This window comes from Misgurnus anguillicaudatus, chromosome 3, assembly GCF_027580225.2.
Source record: "Misgurnus anguillicaudatus chromosome 3, ASM2758022v2, whole genome shotgun sequence".
In the NCBI taxonomy this organism is placed as follows: Eukaryota; Metazoa; Chordata; class Actinopteri; order Cypriniformes; family Cobitidae; genus Misgurnus; species Misgurnus anguillicaudatus.
Genome location: NC_073339.2, coordinates 21,102,365 through 21,124,167, shown reverse-complemented (window position 1 = coordinate 21,124,167; position 21,803 = coordinate 21,102,365). Strand labels below are relative to the sequence as shown.

General features: G+C 37.6%; 1 protein-coding gene and 2 long non-coding RNA genes across 3 annotated transcripts in view; 1 reads left to right on the top strand and 2 right to left on the bottom strand.

Moving 5' to 3' along the window:
- Positions 1–1,986, bottom strand: part of LOC129444435 (uncharacterized) — a 28,346-nt gene extending 26,360 nt beyond the window's left edge. The window contains exons 1-2 of the long non-coding RNA XR_012367621.1: positions 1,852–1,986; positions 287–401 (exon numbers count right to left, since the gene is read on the bottom strand). This is a non-coding gene — a long non-coding RNA (uncharacterized lncRNA). The remainder of the gene's footprint in view (positions 1–286; positions 402–1,851) is intronic.
- Positions 1,987–2,379: 393 nt separating this feature from the next.
- LOC141361502 (uncharacterized) lies at positions 2,380–3,907 on the top strand. The gene is made up of 2 exons (XR_012367610.1): positions 2,380–2,641; positions 3,105–3,907. It is a non-coding gene; the product is annotated as an uncharacterized lncRNA (long non-coding RNA).
- Positions 3,908–9,688: 5,781 nt separating this feature from the next.
- Positions 9,689–21,773, bottom strand: prmt9 (protein arginine methyltransferase 9). The gene is made up of 13 exons (XM_055205106.2): positions 21,539–21,773; positions 21,028–21,230; positions 20,739–20,887; positions 20,419–20,655; positions 20,143–20,310; positions 19,897–19,999; positions 19,390–19,499; positions 16,238–16,430; positions 15,780–15,963; positions 14,901–15,597; positions 12,913–13,066; positions 11,220–11,342; positions 9,689–10,324 (listed from the first exon to the last, which is right to left on the bottom strand). Exons 2-13 carry the CDS (start codon positions 21,223–21,225, stop codon positions 10,052–10,054), a joined length of 2,589 nt encoding a protein of 862 aa, XP_055061081.2. The 5' UTR covers positions 21,226–21,230; positions 21,539–21,773; the 3' UTR covers positions 9,689–10,051.
- Between the last annotated feature and the right edge of the window lie 30 nt (positions 21,774–21,803).

The window sequence follows — 21,803 nt, the reverse complement described above, 5'->3', positions numbered from 1 at the left end:
CAACCGGACATGGCAACGCTGGTGAAAGGAGATAATATTGTCTTTACTACTTTATCAGTACGAGCCCTAATCTGATTCAGAAAATGCAGATGACCAAGCTGATCGATTAACCAGAGCAACTAGAGCAGAGCATAAATGATCCGTAAGGTAAGGATATTAAAACATAAAGCCATGTCTGCATTTGTGATCGTAGATATGACAACCAACAAGTGCTACTCTACACTGCCCAAAACTCTCGTTTGAATCGTCATTGGGAATTTTTTAAAATATGAAATAGGGTACTTACAGACTGTGAATCAGAAGATCCAGAGTACTTGCAAAGTTGGAATTGCTCCACTTTTTATGCGAAGCCTTTGTGCACATCCAGTCATCCTGTACTCTCCCATGTTCAGGAAACAGTCCTAAGTAAAATGCACAGCACACAATCAAACATTTAAGATTTATTGTTTTGGAACAGTGTTGTAAATAAAACGTAACCGATTTCTTATTGTTTCCTCTATTGAAAAGCCAAACAAAGTAGTTTGCCCTTTGGAAGGAAAACCACAGCGTCTCCACGACATGGCAGCAGCAACAATACTACACCTTCTTTATTTGTGTATACATTATGGCGGTGCTATGCAAATGTTCCTTGCAGTATGACGTCAAACGTCTTTTTGGGTTTGAAACTTAATATTTGTAAATGTACAGGTCTTCTATATACACAGACAGCTTTTTACACTCTAACGAGAAAGGAAAACATGAAATTATAAAATTATTTTAATGCATTCTTTGGCACCTTTACAAGCTTTACTGAGGGCCGTGCACAGACAGTTTGAGGGACAGTGGCCCAAACCAAAAAAGGGCTAACATTATGCAGAGGGGGGTGGTACTATTAATATGTTTTTAATAAAATTTGTTTGTAGTGTGTTATAGATGATTAGCAAAAGTGATTAAAATGTTATTAACCTCCTAATACCCGAGCTTTGGGTTGGCTTGCATTTTAGATTTCTTCCAGCTATTTGGGGTTAGGAAGAACCAATAAATATAATAACCAAATATTTTTCTTTCAACATGAAGCAGTGTAATTGTCCACGTTTGTGTACAACAGGTTCCAGTTACACAAAATTAAGTATTATGCTGCAAACAACAAAAAATGTGATGTCCATGTTATGTGCATACACCGGGTCTTAGGAGGTTAATTAATTAAAGAATTAAAGTTTGACAGACTGCTAACTATTCTATTATACGACTTACCAGCTGGCTTGATGGAGATTTGAATCCAGTTGCAATGTTGAATTGCCTTTAGCAGCCTTCCTTAACCCTCTGTCTCCTACGACGTTTAATTGCAAAGGCATTGTTGGCTTGTTTGTTTGTTTGTTTTTGTGCTTACAAACTGTGCCAACAACAGCAAATTTGGTGTTATTTACATTAGATCCCTACTGAAAAATTCAGCTAAAACCAGCATAAGCTGAGCTTATTTTACCTGTTCTCCCAGCTTGGTTTAAGCTGGTTTTGCAAGCTGTGTTTTGGTCACTTTTAAGCTGGCCTAGCTGGAAGACCAGGCAGCTGACCCTCCAGATTGACCAGTTTTGTCAGGCAGGACCAGCTTAAACCAGCTACTGCCACCTTAAACCAGTTAAAACCAGCTACCAGCTTATGCTGGTTTTAGCTGGATTTTTCAGTAGGGATATGATCGGGTACAATTTGATTAAGCTTTGCCTTTGTAATTCTAAGTGAGGATTTTAATTGTTATTTGCTTGCTAATTTGTTTTCACTTTTAAAAGACCGAGGGCAAATCATTACAAAAACAAACTACCAAATTACTAATTCAGCGGATCGACAACTACAGTAATGTAATGAACCTAAAGTTACCTGTTAATGCAACGAACTTCGAGAACTGTCGCCTCCACTCCAGATTGTGGGAGAGATGCTGCGGAGCGGTCGGTAAAACACGAAGTGGATCATCGGAATCAGTGGATCTTTGGCGGAGCGGTTGAGCCACCTGACTGTTTTTCTCCTTACCATAAAATAAGCCAACAGAGTGTAAACATATCGGTTACTACAGTAACCTCGGTTCCCTGAGAGACCGAACGTTCTATGTGACGTTTTACATTCGATCAATTATGTCATCGTGTCACGTAAGAGACGGTGAAATCCCTTATATTTTCAACTGTATACTGTTTTGTTTCTTTGAATAGATATACACTATATATTTATCTGAGAATTAATCTCAAGACCCTCGCAGATTGTATCTTTGTCAGCCATTGACCTAAATTATTTACAGCCATTGACATAAATTATTTACTTGAAAAACACTCTGAGATTTTAATAGCTGTCATAGCGGAGGGGGCGGGACTTGAATCCAGTAGTCTGAGACAGATGGATTGAGACGGTGTCTGTATTCACCTTATTTTTCACGACAACAAGGGCGGCGCCATTTCGCTCATTTTGTCAACGTTCTTCCGGCCGCATAGACATGAGCAGCTGAGGCAGTGACTGAAGGCGACGCGTTAAGCTTAAAAAGCTCACTCGAGCGCCTTTATGTTTCTTTCTAACCAATTTTAAGCCAACTGAGGAACACCCTTATCCCAAGTAATGGTTCGACTACGATGTTCCGGTAACTTTAAACCACGCCGGGTGTTGAAAAGGTGGCCAGTTTCAGGTAAGCTATCTTAGCTAACTTTGTGCTCGTTCGCCTAAAGTTAGATTTGTGAAGTCCGTTCTACAAATACACTTAAGATCAGTAACGTTAGTTTATAAAATGCAACTATTTGAATGGTTTTAATTGTCCACCTATATTTTTATATTTACGATAGTACAACGAGATATTATAGTACATTGCATTCTTACAGTAGCCCACGTGATTCCTACAAGTTACTGAGATTTCAGATGCTAGAATGTCAGTTCATTTCTCATTCAGATATTGATAATGACCTATTAAACAACGTATTATTTAACACTGAAGTTAAAGGTCGTGTGTATAATGTTACTGTCTCTATTTAATGCATCTCTCTCTTACACACTGTTCTGTTTAAGTATGGGTGCCATTTATATATTAATTCTCATGATGCAAGTTTATTTTAAATACCAACATAAAAATGTTTATGGTTATATTGTTTTCACAGATGCATTGATGTGTAGTGATGCAGTGGACAACTGGGAGGATGATACAATCAACATGTTCCTAAACTGTGATGCAGAAACACAATGGGAGGATCCATCCGTCTCTGACCACAACTACACTTAAACATCACAACTCAACCTGAAGCAACCTACATCTGATATGGGAAAACAATGGTGCGGTTTCCCGGACAGGGCTTATCCTGGTCCCAAGCTAAAATGCATATTTGAGCTACAATAATTTAAAAACACCTTTTACTGACATACCTCAACATATATGAGTGCCATTGTTTTGTCACAAGATGCGCACCAGTCTTGTTTTTTTGTAGGGTTTGTTTGTAAAAACTAAAATGTCCTAATATAATTAAATCCTAGTCCTGTAAACCCTGTCCGAGAAACTGCTTCAATGTGTTGAGCTGGCACAAATGTACATATCTCTACTGAGAAACAACCATCTTTGTGTCAGCTTTACACAGGGTTGATATTGCATCCATTACAAAGTCGCTAAGCACTTTACCAGTACATACACCAACAGCTTCCAGATATACACTTTGGATCAGCTCCTGATGACTCCGATAAAGCTGTGTCTTAATTTATTGCAGGGTGGTCTTGCTTTACCTGTTGTAAAGTTACATTAAACCTTCATATGTGATCAGATGTCATGCAGTGATATTAAACATTTACAGTGTGATCAGATGTTGTGCATTTATATTAAACCTTTATAGTGTGATCAGATGTTGTGCATTTATATTAAACCTTTACAATGTGATCAGATGTTGTGCAATTATATTAAACCTTTACAATGTGATCAGATGTTGTGCAGTTATATTAAACCTTTACTATGTGATCAGATGTTGTGCAATTATATTAAACCTTTACAATGTGATCAGATGTTGTGCAGTTATATTAAACCTTTACTATGTGATCAGCTGTTACCTGCCATGCAGTTATATAAACCTTTACAGTGTGATCAGATGTAACCTGCCATGCAGTTATATAAACCTTTACAGTGTGATCAGATATTATCTGTAAGTAATTTCTTAAACCATATGTGAGCTTTTTAGATTCCACTTAAAAGGATTTAAGTTTCCTGATTTGAAGGAATAAGTGTTGGCAAGTTTGCAAATGAATTCTATCATGGTACCACATAAAAACGAAATGGTTATTGGACTGGCTAAGGTGCACATTTGCTTTAAAAAAGACGAAATCACTGAGTAAATGTTGGTAGACATACTTTTAATAATTTTCAATGCTGCTCCATCAACTCCTGACAGGACGAGGTAATTAAATATGCCAGGTTACTTGCCGCGGCCGCTTCATATCGTCTAACCACGAGACGATTGATGGGACAATATAAGACTATCCGAGCGTCGTATGAAGTTTTAACCGTGCTCCTAATATAAAACATTTACAGTAGTAGCGATATTTGTCATTTCGCTAAAGTTATAGTGAACTACAAACAATCTTCTAACCACCAAACTAACCACCGAATGCACTGTGCCATATTAGCAGCGGAAGTCGGTTGACAAAATGCGGAAGAGCGAAGAATTAAAAAGGGGCGTGGCGGAATAAGGTGAATAGCGCTCTATTACAGTTTTTTTTCCAATTGCTAACACACAATTTTGCAAACTAGTCTGGTTTTATCAAAAAACTTAACACAATTTACAAAACCACACACCCAAATAGCAAAATACCACATATATCCTGCAAAATGAAGCACTCCAACCTAAACTACATACATTATCAAAATCAAACTTTGACACAAATTGGAACACACTTCATTCATATTACCAGATTTTTGTCTAACCAACTACACACAGTTGGGCATAATGAAAAGTGCACTTTTCTTTAGTATGCTTTGCCATATAATACTAAAATATGTATTAGATTGTTCACATGCACAAAAATATTTGCAGATACACACACATGCTGTTGAATTTTTTTTATTTTTCACCAAACAAGTTATAACGCCTCGTCCACATCACAGGCAATATATTCCCTTGCCAGACATCGAGGGAAGAAGCACCTCGACTCGAGCGCGTTATCCATCCCTAAATTGCACCAACATCAATCTCATCATATGTCTCTTCCATAGCCTGCAAAAGAGGCATGCGCACAAAGGGCTGGTGGTCACATACCTTCCATATAACTCTTCTATAGGGTTCAAAAATGGCAAGTATGGTGGGAGGTATTGCACAATATATGTTTGGTAGTCAGCAAACCAGTTTTGGACTGGAGCTACACGATGAAAGCTCACGTTGTGCCATACTACAACATACCGGTTTCTTTGGTCTACATCATTCATACACTCTGATGGTATGAGAATGTTGTGGAGTCTTTCTAGAAATGTGAGAATATGGGCTGTGTTGTATCAAGGTTGGCATGACGGTGGAGGACACCATCCATATTGGAGATGGCAGCACACATTGTGATGTTCCCACCACGTTAGCCAGGAACATCTATAATGGCTCTGTGGCCAATGACGTTCCTGTGGTCTTTTCGAGTGCTTACATCCTGATTGAAGTGTTAACAATTAACCATTCAGGTGTTTGGGCAGGTGGCACATATATTGGCCATTTAGCTCGTGTAGTGTCATTTTGAATGGTAGTGTTTTGAAAAGGCAAACATGTGACTTTATGTCAGATTGTTGTGTCTTGTGCAGAGAACCGTGTTCAGTGCATTTAAAAAGTGCCATTGTGAATTGCAAAATGTGTGTAAAGCAGGAAATGTGTTTAGACTTTTGGAGACTTGAGAAGAGGTGTTGCTCTCTGTGTGTCAGTTTAAATAGTTGTGCTGTTTATGTCATTTTAGTGTGTTAGCAATTGGAAAAAACTGTAAATAAGAGACTTAATATTTGACAATAGCATTTAGGTGTTTAACTTTAAAGACGCTTATTTTTTGTATGTTTTAAAGTTTTTATGAATGGCATTTTACAATGTTGATATTTTTATTAGCTGTTATTGAATTATCATCTGGTAATTATCTTTTATTGGTACATAAAACGCATCTGTCCATTGTCCATTTTGTAGTGTTGTGTATATTCACATGACATGCAGATTAAACAAGTAAAATATATTTGTTAGTAAGTGTTTGATTTAGATTTTTTATGTTAAAATTATTTTTTTACAATTCTATGATTTGTTTTTGAACCCCCTGCAATTTCCACACGGACCACTAGAGGTTCTCGAACCAGTTTGGTCGGCGTGCGCAGTCGGCGGGAGGTTTAAATTAACCTGGATATAGCCTACTGTAGATTATATGGCAAATGTTATAGTTAACAGAATGGGAGACGGAAATGCTTGTCGAAATCCAGAGAAATATGTATATGGTAAATTATAAATTATATAGTAGCGATTTTACAGTTTTTCTCGATTGCTAAGACACATTTCTTGAAAGCTGCTTTCATTTTCTCTAAACTGTGAACACAAAACCCAGTTTTCAAGCTACATTCACAAAACCTCAGACTCTTCTTGCAAAACCAAACTTTCACCTCAAAACAGTTCAATCTGTGCTCAGAACTGAACTATGTTGTCAAATTGTGCCCTGAGTCAATCAAAATTAAAAACACTACAGAACAGTCACTAAACGCTACCTAGAAAAATAGAAAACACAATGGTCAGGACATGAAGCTGGAGAAATAAATGTCTACCAGCGTCATGCCAAAAAACTGAACAATTTCCACCTGAGCTGTCTGAGGAAACTGCTGAGGATCAAGTGGCAAGACAGAATCCCTGACACGGAAGTCCTCAGCAAGGCAAATATCCCCAGCATTTACACCATGCTTGCGAAGGAACAGCTTAGATGGACTGGCCAGGTCACCAGAATGCCCTTTAAGTCTTCTTTGGCAAGCTGAAAAATGGCAAGCGAGCACAAGGTGGCCCCAAAAAGCGCTGCAAGGACACCCTTAAAGCTTCCATGAAGAGCTTTGGACTAGACCTGAAAAGCTGGGAATCCCTAGCACAGGATCGACCTGCCTGGAGATGAAAAGTCCAGGACGGTGCAGTTCTCTATGAGAGTAGGAGAAGCTCCTGTGCTATCTTGAAGAGGCAGCAGCGCAAATCTACCAAGAAAGTATACATGACTGCACCTCAAAGCTCAACATCTTCCCTGACCTGTCCAGTGTGCCATAGGGAATTCCAGCCCCGAATTGGCCTCTTTATCCGACGAACAAGAAGGCGGCTAAATGCATGTTGCAAAACAAAAAAAACAAAAAAACTGTGCATTTAGCACTTGTACAAAAAGACAGAAATCTTGTTCAGAACATGATCAATCACAGTAGCTCTGATTTCATCAGATACTGATCTTTGTCTTTGCTGACCACGTCGACCTCCTCTCACACAAACTCTTTATCTCAGATTTCTATCCATTGTAGGGCCTTACAAACCAGTCCTCTCTGAACTGGCTTTACTGTATATGTTTCCTTACATCATTAGCCACAAGTGTGATACATTTTGAGTTGTTGTGTTCAAGTGGTGACACTTGTGCTGTAATTGTGTTTGACTTTTGTCACCTGTGCTCACCATTTTGTAGCACGAGTGCATCACAATGAAAATGTGTTGGCAATTGTGTCTAAGCATGGTGAAAAGTGCTTATGGTTTTGCCAAAAGAGTAATTGATTCAATCAGTGGGTTCAGGCAACTGAGCATTTGGTTCAGACAGGGTTTAGTGTTTTAGCAATTGAGAAAAACTGTAATGTAAGCCATGGTGGAGTTTCAAGCACGCGCCCAAAGAGACCCATCCACGAAACGACTGACAGCAAAGGACCCAAAGAGCAATTTTTATTTGGCTGATATGGTAGATTGTCAAATGTCAAAATGATGTTCTCCAAAAATTTCTCAGGTAAATTTCATCACAATATTGTGTGTGTGTGTGCGTGCGTGCTGTGTGAAAAAAATCTGCTTGGCAATTAAAGAGTTAAAATCATGACATTTTTGGAAACATTTGGTAGTTTTGATAAGTACTGAGGTTGATTAACAGATTTATGCATATCTGATACATTTTTTATAGCCATTTAATTTAGTGGCCATTTTTGGCTGCTAAGAACACGAAAGGGTAGTGAATTGGAACAAGGCACAAGGGTTAATGTGTTGTAGTTTTAGGACTTGCATTTTTAAGGGCTGAAATTCAACATGGTTTTATATTAAAGATGTGAATATTTCACTTAAAACATTTCAAGCACATTTTCCATATTAAAAATTCAATAGTCCATATTCACAATTCAGATTTCACTTCCAAAATGAAATCTGTTTAAAAATACAACTTAAAATAATCAGTCAGCAATTTTCTGTCCATTTAATTTCGTGACCAAATATTCAGAGGTTCAGATTTCAAGATTTCACATCCGGGAACTGCAGGAAAAGCAGTAGAGTACCGAGCATAATCTCATCTGCTGTTAGTCGGCCTCACCAGCAGGTGGTGACGAAGACGGAGTTATGATTTTCTGTTGCACGGTTTCAGTGGCTCTGATGTCAAAGTTTTCTGAATTCATTGCCTTTGCAGTGGATAAAGCATCTTACGTGTACAAAGGGGTAAAGAAAAATTGCTGGACATTTGTGTAACAAATACCCTACTGAAAAATCTAGCATAAGCTGGTGAGCTGGTTTTAGCTGGTGTAGCAAGCTGGTCTTAGCTGGTGTAGCAAGCTGGTCTAGCTGTGTTTTGGTCACTTTTTAAGCTGGACTAGAAGACCAGATGACCCACCAGCATGACCAGCTTTGCCAGGTTGGGACCAGCTTAAACCAGCTACTGCCACCTTAAACCAGCTTATGCTGGTCTTAGCTGGATTTTTCAGTAGGGAATGTTTTGTCTTAATCATAATAAATAAATTATAGCTAAAGCGTATCAAAAACTACACTTGGCTAACATTACTGTGTAAAATGTGTACTATATAATGTACACAATCTTAACCACAGATCGGCTGCCAAACCTCCCTTTAAATAGCAGTAATCCATGATCGCCATCTTACCTCGTCTTTAGGTAACCAAAACATTTGTTATTTTCAATGAGGAATTTGTTCCATAGTTCAGTTTAGCAACTAATCAGACCATTAAACAAAATGAGACCAGGTGTAAAGTTCCCATCAGACACGTAATCGCGTGAAACCGTGCAACAGAAAATCATAACTCTGCTCTTTGTCAACACGCACTTGCACCACCTGCAGGTGAGGCTGACTAACAGCAGATGGAGATTATGCTCGGTACTCTACTGCTTTTCCTGCAGTTCCCGGATGTGAAATGTTGAAATCTGATTCTGATCTGAACCACTGAATTTGTGGACATGAAATGAAATGGAAAGAAAATTGCCTGCTGAATATTTTACATTGTATTATTAAAAAGACAGAATATATTGAAGGTGAAATCTGAATATGAACTATTGAATTTATACTACAGAAAATGTGTTTGAATGTTGAATTTCAGCCCTTAAAAATGCAAGTCCTAAAATTACAATGCATTAAAATGCAAGCACGATTAATACAATGCATATTTTTTTCAAGTAGTGCAATTCAACAGGCTGTTCAATACCGTATGTCATTGTTTTACTTCCATAGTTTGTGTAGAATATTAGCTGCACATGATGTATAAAAACAAAGGTATACAGCCATGACACTTGGTCATGCAAATCTCTCTTCTATTCAGTGAGATGCATCTTCTGCAATTGTTTCAACAACTGTTGCATTGCCTTATCAATGTTTGTTACAAATCATTAAAGTTCAAACACAAATGCGTATTGAAATATTTCTAATGAATTGTCTTAAATGTTCATGAAGTCACACAATTTCCAGTTGCAATTTTTTTATTGTAAAATGTGTTTTGTTTTTAAAAAATATTAACTTTGTAGCATACAGCAATTAAATAATTGCCCATTAGCAGCAATTTTTACATTTCTGTATTACTGTATATTAAGGTGTACAGAATCCTCCCCTCATGAGTCATTATTACATGCCCCGCCTCTATCATGGAGAAGCAACCATTCCCTCCTCTCTGCTGACATCATTAGCTCCAGGCCCCTCCTCTTTAGCAGCTGTAATGGAGATACTGCTCTTCTGGAGCTGGATGCTGAGATGGACCCAATCTCCTCTGCTCACCTCCAGGGGCTGCTGGAGGACCACCGCAGCCTGCTTCCAGTGAGAGTCCTCACTAAAGGTGCTGACACTCAGCTCAGAGTCCAGATGAATCTGATACCAGAAGGGAATGGCAGTCACTTTGCCTGCCGTGCTGACCTGAACCTGACAAAGAATAGAGTTTTTTTGTGGAGTTAGTAAAACTATAGTCAATCCATAATACCGCTATTATACACCAGGTTGTGCTCTTTTGCAACTTACAAAACCCTGAAGTATCGCCCTAGGACAAACAGCTGTATGTCTGTGTATGTTTTAAGGGTCGCTATCAAAAGTCCTTAACAAAATTGGAATTATCTTGGCTTTTTGCTCAAAATTTGGTATAAAATGTGGTGTAAAAGTTCATTGGGTATGAATATTTTTGCAAACACTGTAATTATGGACTCACATAAACTATACTGTAAAGCAATTGCTTGTCTTTATATATAAGATTTTTTTTATGATTTTGTTTTTTTTAACTTGACAGCTCAATCCTCATGTACTTATTTATAAAGAGTACATTTTTTACTATTTGTCCTTTTATGTTTCACAGAAGTGAGAAATACAGGGTTTATACCACACACAGGTAATAAATGACAGAATTGTCTATTTTTAGGAAGTATGTCATGTAGTTTCCAAGCTCAAACTGATTTTGCCAAGTGGTTGATGTCCTCAGGGCAACATATTGTGTTGACCCAAGGACAACATTTTTCTAAATAAAACCTAAACCTACCCCAAACCCCAACCCTAACCATAACCAAACCCTAAAATCAGAGGGACATGATAAGTAAAAAACAATGGTCTAGAAACAGCTAATCTTGGTTGTAAGCTTAAATTTAAAACAAACTATAATCTTATTTCTGAAATCTGATTGGTTGATTGAAATGTTGTTCCAGGGTCAACATAATGTTGCCCTGAGGACATCAACCACTTGGCAAAATCAGGAGAGCCTAGTTTCCAAGGTTATGAATGATTCTCGAGAAATGTTTGAACACAAATTTTATTCAAAAAGGTTTTGACTCACTTTAACTTTTCTGTTGGTATAATTGGCTGTGCTGTTCATGAGGTCCAGAGTGAAGAGTTCAACTGGTTCACTTAGATGTGTACATTCAAGGGTGGATAGATCCAAAAACATGTGAACAGGAACCTAAGGAAAAAAACAAAATTACACTGGTACTTTTTAGAGAATTTTCACACTACATACTGTAAAAGCATAGAATGATGTAATATTTGGTCTCAAAATGTAATTAAGTTTCAGTGTTGATTATGAGAACAGCTTTGTCTATCCTATTTGAGTTAGCTTGAAACTTTGTTGAGTATAACTGCATGCAAACCCAGAGTTTTAACAGATTCCATTAATCTTTGACATAAACCTATCCACTTGTTAAGTCTGACGTAATGCACCGCTTCAGGGTCCAACTGATCTCAAATGGCATAGGAAAAAACAAGAAAATCAGGCTAATATACACTTGTATCAATACAAAACTACCTAAAACACCCAATCCTAATTGTTATCTCCATAACAAAATCTGAGATAACCAGACATGGTCTCATGGAAATTGATTTTTTACGAATTATTAATATATTGCTGTTTGTGATTCTGTGAGCCTGGAGACTGCAGTGTACACTGTTGAGTTTATCATTTTTTGCTTAAATGTGTAACATAAATAAATAGTGCTCATAAACGGCTATTTATATAACATTTATTGAAATGAGTGGAGGCTTGGACCTGGAAATAGTATTCCTTACGTCATGACTTAACAAGCGGATGTTCCTTAAAGGAAAATTTTACAACGTTTTTACCTCAACTTAGACAAATTAATACATCCCTATCTTTTTTCAATGCGTGCACTTAAACTTTGTACAGCGCATCATGAATTTTTTTGCATTTAGCCTAGCCCCATTCATGCCTTAGGATCCAAACAGGTATTTAGAAGCCACCAAACACTTCCATGTTTTCCCTATTTAAAGACTCTTACATGAGTAGTTACACGAGTAAGTATGGTGGCACAAAATAAAACGTGCTGATTTGCTGCAAACTAAAGTGCTCTTCCGCCATACAATATAGTTCTCGTTTTTATCCGCTTAAAAAATTGGCACATTTAATTTTGTGCCACCATACATGCTCGTGTAACTACTCATGTAACAGTCTTTAAATAGGGAAAACATGGAAGTGTTTGGTGGCTTCTAAATTCATCCCTGTTTGGATCCTAAGGAATGAATGGGGCTAGGCTAAATGCTAAAATTCACGACACGCTGTTCAAAGATTAAGTGCATGCACTGAAAAAATACAGGTATGTATTAATAAGTCTAAGTTGAGGAAAGAACAATAAAATGTTGAAAACAGTGGTGTTTTCCTTTAAAGATTAAATACTTTATAAATATCTGGTATTACGTAACAAAGACTCAGGTCAGTACGGCCATTTACACATTCATTCTGGCATTTGGCCTGGATTTTGCCCATTGATCTTGTAGTTCAAACAAAACATGTTTGTGTAGTTGGTAAAACAAGCATATCCTTTGTGGTGAAAAGCATATTACATATAAAACTAACAAGCCACTCGCTATAGCAGTGCAGCCTTTCGATTTAAACATGGGGCAAGAAAGTACATAACACTCAATGTCATGAAACCAGTGAATATTTTAAAAACAAATATAGCCCTTGAACACCAAGAGTGTAAAAAAGTTGAAACCAACAGTATGGTTGAAGTACATACAGTGAATTGATTGATGAATGGTGCAATATTGAACCCAAGAGTTGGCTCCGTTCCCTGAACAGCACTCTCCTGAAGCAGCGTGTTTGATTCGACAAGCATACCATGGATCAAAATACGCTCTGGAAAAATCTGTCCACCCTCCTCCAGTAAACACCTGAAATGAAACACAAATTGGTTAATACAAACATAGCTGCAACTTTGTAAGATTAAGCAGATATGTTTAGTCATAGCACCAGTACTTCATGGTAAATGTTATTGTGCCAATGATGCATATTACATTTGTATCAACATGATGAGCAAATGTATTAATGATAAACAAATAACTAGACATTAGTTATTATTAAAGGGGCCATGTCACAATTATTTTTAAGATGTAAAATAAATCTTGGGTGTCCCCATTACAAATATGAAGTTTTAGCTCAAAATACCATATAGATAATTTATTATAGCATGTTGAAATTGACACTTTTGTGAGCAAAAATGTGCCGTTTTGGGTGTGTCCTTTAAAATGCAAATGAGCTAATGAAGTGCAAACACTGATCACAATGATGGTAGTTTGATGCAATTCAAACTTAATTGTGCTGTCAATTATTTTTTTCTCTCTTTCTCTCTGTACTAAATGGCAGTGCTGTGGTTGGATAGTGCAGATTAAGGGGTGGTATTATTATAATAAGATCTCCTTATAACATCATAAGGAGAGCCAAATTTCAACAACCTATTTTTTCATGTGCTTGTAGAGAATGGTTTACCAAAACTAAGTTACTGGGTTGATCTTTTTCACATTTTCTGGGTTGATAAGAAGCACTGGGGAACCAATCATAGCACTTTAACATGGAAAAAGTCAGATTTTCATGCCATGGCCCCTTTAATAACTAATACTAAATTAGTTATTAAATACTACTGAATAATTGATTTGGTTGTCAAATTTGTTGTGTTTACATGCAAACAGTTAAGAGCAGCAAATATGGTATATTTTCGTATATGTTTTGTACACTTTTATATATTTACAGAATATAGAATGTATTCACTGACAGGACAATATAAAATATGCCTGTTTAAGAATAATCTGCATGTAAGCACTTTTTGATACTTTTAAATTATAGTATATGCTGTTTTTTATACAATTTTAAAGCAGAAAAATGGGACATTAATAATTAATGGTTGAAGGCCTAATAAGAGCCTGCCAAGGAAAAAGGAGTGTAAAGCCCAAAATAGACTGCAGGATTTTTGCACTCCTGTAAGATCATTAGCTTATTACACTGTGCGACATTGACTGTATGGTGATGACACAGACTCTTAGACGGCATTGTCACCAGCATGCGCTCATGGTAAACAAATACCGGCACGCAGGTCATAGCAGCAAACACACTGTGCGTTGATCATGCTGAATTTCTGGCACTGTCAGAAAACTATCGTAGGCTATCTTTAGACGCAAGACTGGGAAAACGCCCCTCTTTGAACCTCTGTATGACATAAGACCACTGATAAAGAGTCATAATCACAGAAATCGCGACGATTGTTTCATGATGGCAATCATTCGTCTGGGACAGCCAAAAATCGTGCAGTGTATCCTGGTCTTAAAGGTGAGGTCACAACACTTTTCGTTCCACTGGGCGATGCGAATGATGTGAAGTGGGCAGCACGATTGCACGAAAACATGCGCTATTTACCTCAAACACGTCTTCACGCAAGTTGAAAATATTCGACTCTAGCAAAATGGCATGACACAAAGTGAAATCCCGCGAGTAATCTAGAGCTAGATGTCTCGCGTTTGGTGTGTACGCCTCATTAAACAGAAAACCCAACCTCGTGCAAAGAAAGATATCTCGCTGCGTACCAAAGTTCAAGTCTGATGAACTCTGTGAATTCGAAATCACAATTTTTAATGGTCCGCCACACCCAGAAAGTGATGTACAAAATCAGAAAAAAACCAAGAAATATAATAACTTAGCACAAGACCTTGGCCCTAACTAGATTAAAGATCTTACCTCGCTATCACTGCTTTCTCCAACATCTTCTGTCTAATGAGGCCACAGGTCTCTATACAGTCCAGTATTATAGCACTCCAGAGTTTCTCAGTGGCTGGCCGCTGAATAACAGCAGAATCGTCCTCCATATGGCTCAGCCAGAACTCTAGCGTGCTTTCAGGCACACCGTTATCTTTCGCCAGCAGTCTCAACATAGTCTGATGATGTTCCTTCTCAACTGAGCTGTACGCTTGAACAAACCCAGTGCTCATTTGCTTATCTTCATCTGATCCCAAGCCCGACTTGGCTGCTATTAAGGAAAGCACAGAGAAGCCCTCAGAGACATCAAGCACATAGATTTGATCAGAGGAAGGATTGACAACTGACTCCTGTGACCTCATCGTTGACTTTAGAGAAGCTAAAAGTTTGCTCATGGCCCTTTCGAAGCAGCTATGATATGTTACGTTGTTGAGGAGGGCAATCTCTGAGCACTCCAGTGTAAAAGTGGGAGGTGGTCTTTCTGGGTGAGTTTGAAGGCCAGCCAGAGCACTGCACAGCTCCGCTTCAGGGTTTGGGTTTAGGATCTTTGGAGGTCCTTTATTTCCATTGTCCAGATGGAACGTATGTCCATCTCTTTCTATAGCAATGCAGCACAGTCTCAGATAAGCATCCTTACAGGAAACTTCCACCAGCAGTTCATCGCCACGTTTTAGTGTGTCTGAGGGACAACATGAACAATTCAAGTCAATAAGACATAAAAGCAAAATCTGTTGTTGGTGTATCTGCTAATCCCTAACTGTAAGTGTTGGATAGTCTTTACAATGTCCACCAATATAGATACACAATATATTCTAAATAAATAGTTATCAATAAATCTAAAATGTTCCTAGCAGCTCTTACTAAATTGAGTCTGTACTGGATAAATGGCCTGTTCCCAGCATGTGTCTTCCTGTGGGCCAGTGGACAGGTGGTTGTCCTGATCCAGGTGCAGCTGAAACCATACAGCCAGAGCATCAAGAACTCCCTCCTGAGTCACATACAGTCTCAGCTGTGTCACCTCTCTGGAGCAGAGACCCTCCAGCTCCTGTAACACATAATATGCTTGATTATTGCAATTATGCTGCTGATTGTGTTGTCAAAGAAAACTGAGGTCATACGCTTAGAAATTGAGGGTATGGGGTCGTATAACCCATAAAGAAATGGCAATGACAAAAAGGCTAACTTGGCAGTTGCACAGTATGTGATCCCTAGGTGATTTTTATGTAACAAAGTTGGCAAGTGTGTAACGAGGTATTTTACATTCTGTTAAAGTGTTGTGCAGTGTCAGTTAAACTCACAAAAAAACTGAGCGTTTATACCTGCACATTATTGAAGTTTATGTCCAGAGCTGTGAAAGGCTGTGTGAGCTGAATGTATCCTCCTCGCATACGGCTCAGTCTTTCAGTAGTGTAGGGCTCTGTGCTGTCCTCGGCATCACCCGAACAGCTAACAGGACTGTAGATCTGTCCTACTGCCGACAGGTCCAAACCTCCCAATGAAGACACACAAAGTCTGCAAAAGGGAGAAAATCTCAGCTGATTGAATAGTTAGGTCGTCACATTTCTTTTGTGCCTTAAGTAGGGCTGCACGGTATTGAAGAGAAATGCCAAACTTGCTAAATGATTTGAAGTACAAAAATGCATTATGTTTGTAAAAATAATTTAAATATGTTTAAAAACTGAAGATTATATAACAAACATACATGTCTCACATTCTTTCTGATCGTTGATCATTTTACACATGTCAGAGCATACAAGTCAAGCACTCATTTATCAAAATTTTGATTATACATAACTTTTGGAGGTATTCAAATTATTCAGCTATTGCAAAATATTGCGATTTGCATATTACTATGTGCACATCTGTGAATTTTTGTAAAGAATTTGCTTTTCAAGCCAAGTTCCCCCAGGAAGTTCTGATAGGTTTTTGATCTATTTGTAAAATAAAGTCTGTGGTTAGTTATTTAAAGGGGACATTTCACAAGACTTTTTAAATGTAAAATAAATCTTTGGTGTCCCCAGAGTATGTATGTGAAACTTTAGCTCAAAATACCATATAGATAATTTATTATGTTATGTTATTATGTTATGTTAAAATTGCAAAAATGTGCCGTTTTTGGGTGTGTTCTTTTAAATGCATATGAGCTGATCTCTGCACTAAATGGCAGCGCCGTCGTTGAATAGTGCAGATTAAGGGGCTTTATTATCCCCTTTTGACATCATAAGGGAAGGCAGGTTTTAATGACTTATTTTTTCACAGGCTTGCAGAGAATGGTTTACCAAGACTAAGTTACTGGGTTGATCTTTTTTACATTTTCTAAATTGAAAGCAGCACTGGATGCCCAATTATAGCACTTTCACATGGAAAGTGTCATGATATGTCCCCTTTAAGACTTTTGGGTTGTTCTACAATATAAATTAAACAAAATTGTAACCTTAAAATCTTTTGAAACTGCATTAGAAATGTTAGACACTAACCATGAATTTTCTAACAGTTGTCAGATTTTGTTAAGCAAGTAAATAGTAAAACAATAGTTTTCAATTTAGGTATGACTGTGTACTATTTACATACATAAATACAAATAATTAAATATTGTCAACATAGACTTAATCGTACTCGTATATAAAAAAATGCATTCTAAAAACACATTTGTATATTCAGAGGAAACTGACCCTGGCCAACAACCCATTTTTCATACTATCCGTCCTAAATAGTAGTAAAAAATGCTTTTATCGTATCATATTCCTGTGAACATTCGAAGTGCTGACCTATGTCCTCTTTAAATGAACAATACTGGTCATCTCTCACTGCGAGAGGAAGGAGATAAGTGACACAACATTGAATTAATAAACTGAACTATATACCGTAGTATTAATTACACAAGGAGTAATAAATAAGGAACAGCTCTAATTTAAGGAGAACTATGTATAATGATCAAAATGTGTAGGCAGAAAACAAAAGTCATTTCCGTTATCCGTTGGTACACTGTAAAGATCTTTTTTGTTGAGTCACCTCAGATTTACAAGTCATGTTAACTTCCTATTATTTCTTGACAAGAGATGAGTTGCTACAACTTATAAAATGAAGTTGACTTTTTTCAACTATATTTTGTGTTACAACAACTCATCTGTAGTTATAACAACTCATCTTTAGTCAAGATAAATAATAGTAAGTTGAAATGACTTGGAATTGATTCAACAAAAAAATTTAAGGCAGCAAAACATTTTTACAGTGTATGTCTCAGTACTTGCATACTATTTTGCTATGCACTCAAATGCATATACTATCCTATAACAAAAACAGTACTTACATTTAGTGCTTTGAATAAGTAGGCAAATTGGGATGCAGTATAACGTTGACTATACAACTCAGTGAATGAATCTATGGAAGCCGAGAGAGGACATGCACTGTTATTATTTTTGCTTGCTTGTTTTCTCGTGACCTCAACATAACAAAAGTTGTATTCTTGAGATGTGATTAAAGCTTACGTGTACTCGATAGAATGTGTTGTTTTGTTTGTAAACAGCAAAAGCATATTTTGGTCAATTAACATGAATAAACAAGTTAGATTTGACTTGGATCAGAGATTCGCTCAAGCTGAAAAAGATTTGTCAATATTTACAATTTTACAGTGGTGAATTTCGGGAGCGTCTTTAAGTTACTCAATAATATACTCGTTTCTACTTTTAACAACATTTAAATGAAATGACTGGAAGTCAACAAACAGTCACAAAACCACCATGTTTATGTGGTTGTCAGCTATAAAGCACACTTTTTAGATTTTTGATATTTATTTAAATAAACTGTTGAACACTATTGAAGATAGAAAAGTGTACAGTATTACTTTAGCCATGGTCCCTAAATTCACGAACATGAACCTTCCAACTTTTTATTTATTAAGTCTATCGGCTACACATTAGCTACACATGTGGTAACAGCGAAGACTCCAACGTATGCATTAGCAGTCCACTTCAAAATACACTAAATATTATGGACAGGAAATTACATTATGACATTGGATTATCATGTCAGGATAACTCGAGATCATGACAAAATTAAGTCGTGATCATGAGAAAACAATTTTTGTTATCTCGAGATCACGAGAAAACAACTTTTGTTATCTCGAGATAACAAGAAATTAAGTCGTGATCACGAGAAAACAAGCAAGCAAAAATAATAATAGTGCATGTCCTCTCTCAACTTCCGTATGAATCTGTCCTGCTTGTTGAACAATTAAAAGTATACAGTAAAAAAAAAAAACATTAGTAATTATCAGGCATGTGCAGAGAAAGGGAGGGTTAGAAGGTTGCTTGAGCCCCAATGTCCCCTTTTGATGCCCAAAGTGCCTTTTCGTAAATGGATGAAGAAAGAACGGATCCGAAAATCTTGAGCACCTGCTGCTCCCAAGGTCTCTGCACAACACTGTTGTTTATAACATGTCACTTATGTACAAACAGCTTTGGTCTCTCACCTTTGGTTTCTGCGGATTTCATGACACTGCACAGCCACTCCAAACACAGTTGCACCAGCAGGTATTACCCGGCCTGTTTGCGAAGGACTGGGAAGGGGTTCTTGAGGGTTCTGTTGAAAAGTTTTAATAAAAAATGTATTGTTTGATCCATGTTGATTTTTAAATATACCTCTGGTAGCCACTAGGTGGACCTATTGGCTCAATTCAAAATCGCCTACTCAAAGTTTGAAAAAAATTCGCCATATTCAAAGCAAGGATTTAGAAAGAAAATGATCTGTACTTGGAATGGGAAAGTATTGAACTAGTTTGTTTAAAAGCCATTTGCTTATAAGGGAACTTAAAATTTCAGGTTGAAATCCAAGTCGACGTTCATGGTTAAATAAAGATCAGATCAGATGGGATATAAATTAACTTGTATAAAAAGATAACATTAAATTGCACCATCATCTGACCTTAAGGTGTGATTGGTGATTAGAACAGTCAGAAGAGCATAGACACGTGACTTACAGGTGGAGGTAACAGTAGGTGCTTCCATGCATGGATCAGACTCTCAATGATGCCCTCACCGAACAACCCTGCATCTACAGTCTCTGTTACAACCAGTGACACCCTAACAAGAGTGGCATAACACAGACACAATACATGCCATTATAAAATAATATAAATCGTATCCCTCTTTATCAGACAGACAATAATTTTTCAAAGAATAAAAAAAGTTATATACTTATTTAAGTGAAGTTGCAAATGTTTTACCTTTTTGTAATGTTTTTGGGTATTTCCATGTCCAGAGACTTCATGTGAATGATCTTGATGCTATCTGCCATCCCATTGGCTGAAACCACCTCACATGCCAGCTCATACATTGTCTTTGACAGCTCACAGGCATAGACTTCAGCAGCGCCTGCCATCTTTGCGCACATTCTAGCATGCCAACCAAACAGTGTCAAAACACACTTGCTTCTGTATAATATCAGCAGTAGCAGATGCTTGTTAAGTACCGTTACATAATATGCTTTTGAGAAATCTCACCCGAGGATGCCAGTGCCAGTTCCAATATCCAGAACGGTGTTGCATCCTCCCTCCACAGCTTTCTGAATAGCCAGTTGATACTTGTGGTTTCGGCTATGGTCGTTAAGCATTAAGAAGTGCCAGCGTTCCACCAACCAGTTAGCAACACGGTAAAAGTTCTCCTTTGCCTCTGGAAAATCTGGTCTGAGCTTGAGGGCTTTGTAAAAATGGCCAGCAGCCTCATCCCGAAATCCCATTCTGGAAAAAATAGAAAAATTATTTACTAAATTAAAGTTTGACAGGACTCATGACTAAACTAACAACAAGGTCTGACAAAATACCTAAAGAGATGCTCTCCCATGCTGTTCACTATCACCTCATCGACCGGAAACAATTCCATGGCTTGTTCATAGCAATCAAAAAGTTCCTTAATGCGTCCCAGAGAGTCCAGCTCATCTGCCCATTTAAACAGTGTAAATCTGAAAGACTCCTGTGGGTAGAAATATATACATTTACTGCAGCTTGAACATAACTTTTCAAAGCCTTCTGAAACCACGCACTGTTGTTGAAACCAGACAGGTCTTACTGACACAAAGACATAGTAGTGATAAAAAGCTGAACCGAATTTACTTTTGCAAAGTCTTTCAGGGCTGGGGCGACGCTTAAAGCCAGGAGATAGTGAACAAAAGCTGTGCCATAGTCCTGACTGAAAAGACACTGTTGTGCACTTTCGAGTGATCTGGACACCAACTCATTTCTCGCAGCATCTTCTCTCTGTGCTCGCCTATGACGCCTCGTTCTTTTTGGTCTTGTGGTGGCGTTGGGCATCTTTCCTGTGAATACATAATTCATCACTTTCATATATTACAGACTGCTCTGTTGAAACACAGATAGATGAACAAATGATACAAAATTTAGCCACTGATAAAACTCCAGAAGCAGGAGCATTTACAGTAGGATGATGGGCATGAGAACTAGTAGCAGACGAGGAAACGACATAAAACATCAATTCACAAAGGACAAATTGAATTACCAAATGAAGATGTTTTACATCAAAATATAACAAGTTTCTGGGTGTTCAGTTGTAATATGATGAGGGACAAATGTATCAAGTTATTTAATGTTACACGTCTGCAATTACCTGTTTCAAATTTGCCAGTTGCGATCCCGTTTGCAAATATTTATAAAATTACGTGCAACTCCAACCTCTGGCTGTAGCTAAGCAGTGTATTTTAAACATAATTTATATTTCTATATATCGCTGTTAATTGATATTGTGTCACTCAGGAATGCATGCAGTGATAATGCCGCTCAGCCGCTGCACTGTACACCGAAGGTCCGTTCAATACAGTCCGGCGGGTGGAAACAAGAACTACAGTTCAAGTGTTCCGCATGGGATTTAGTTT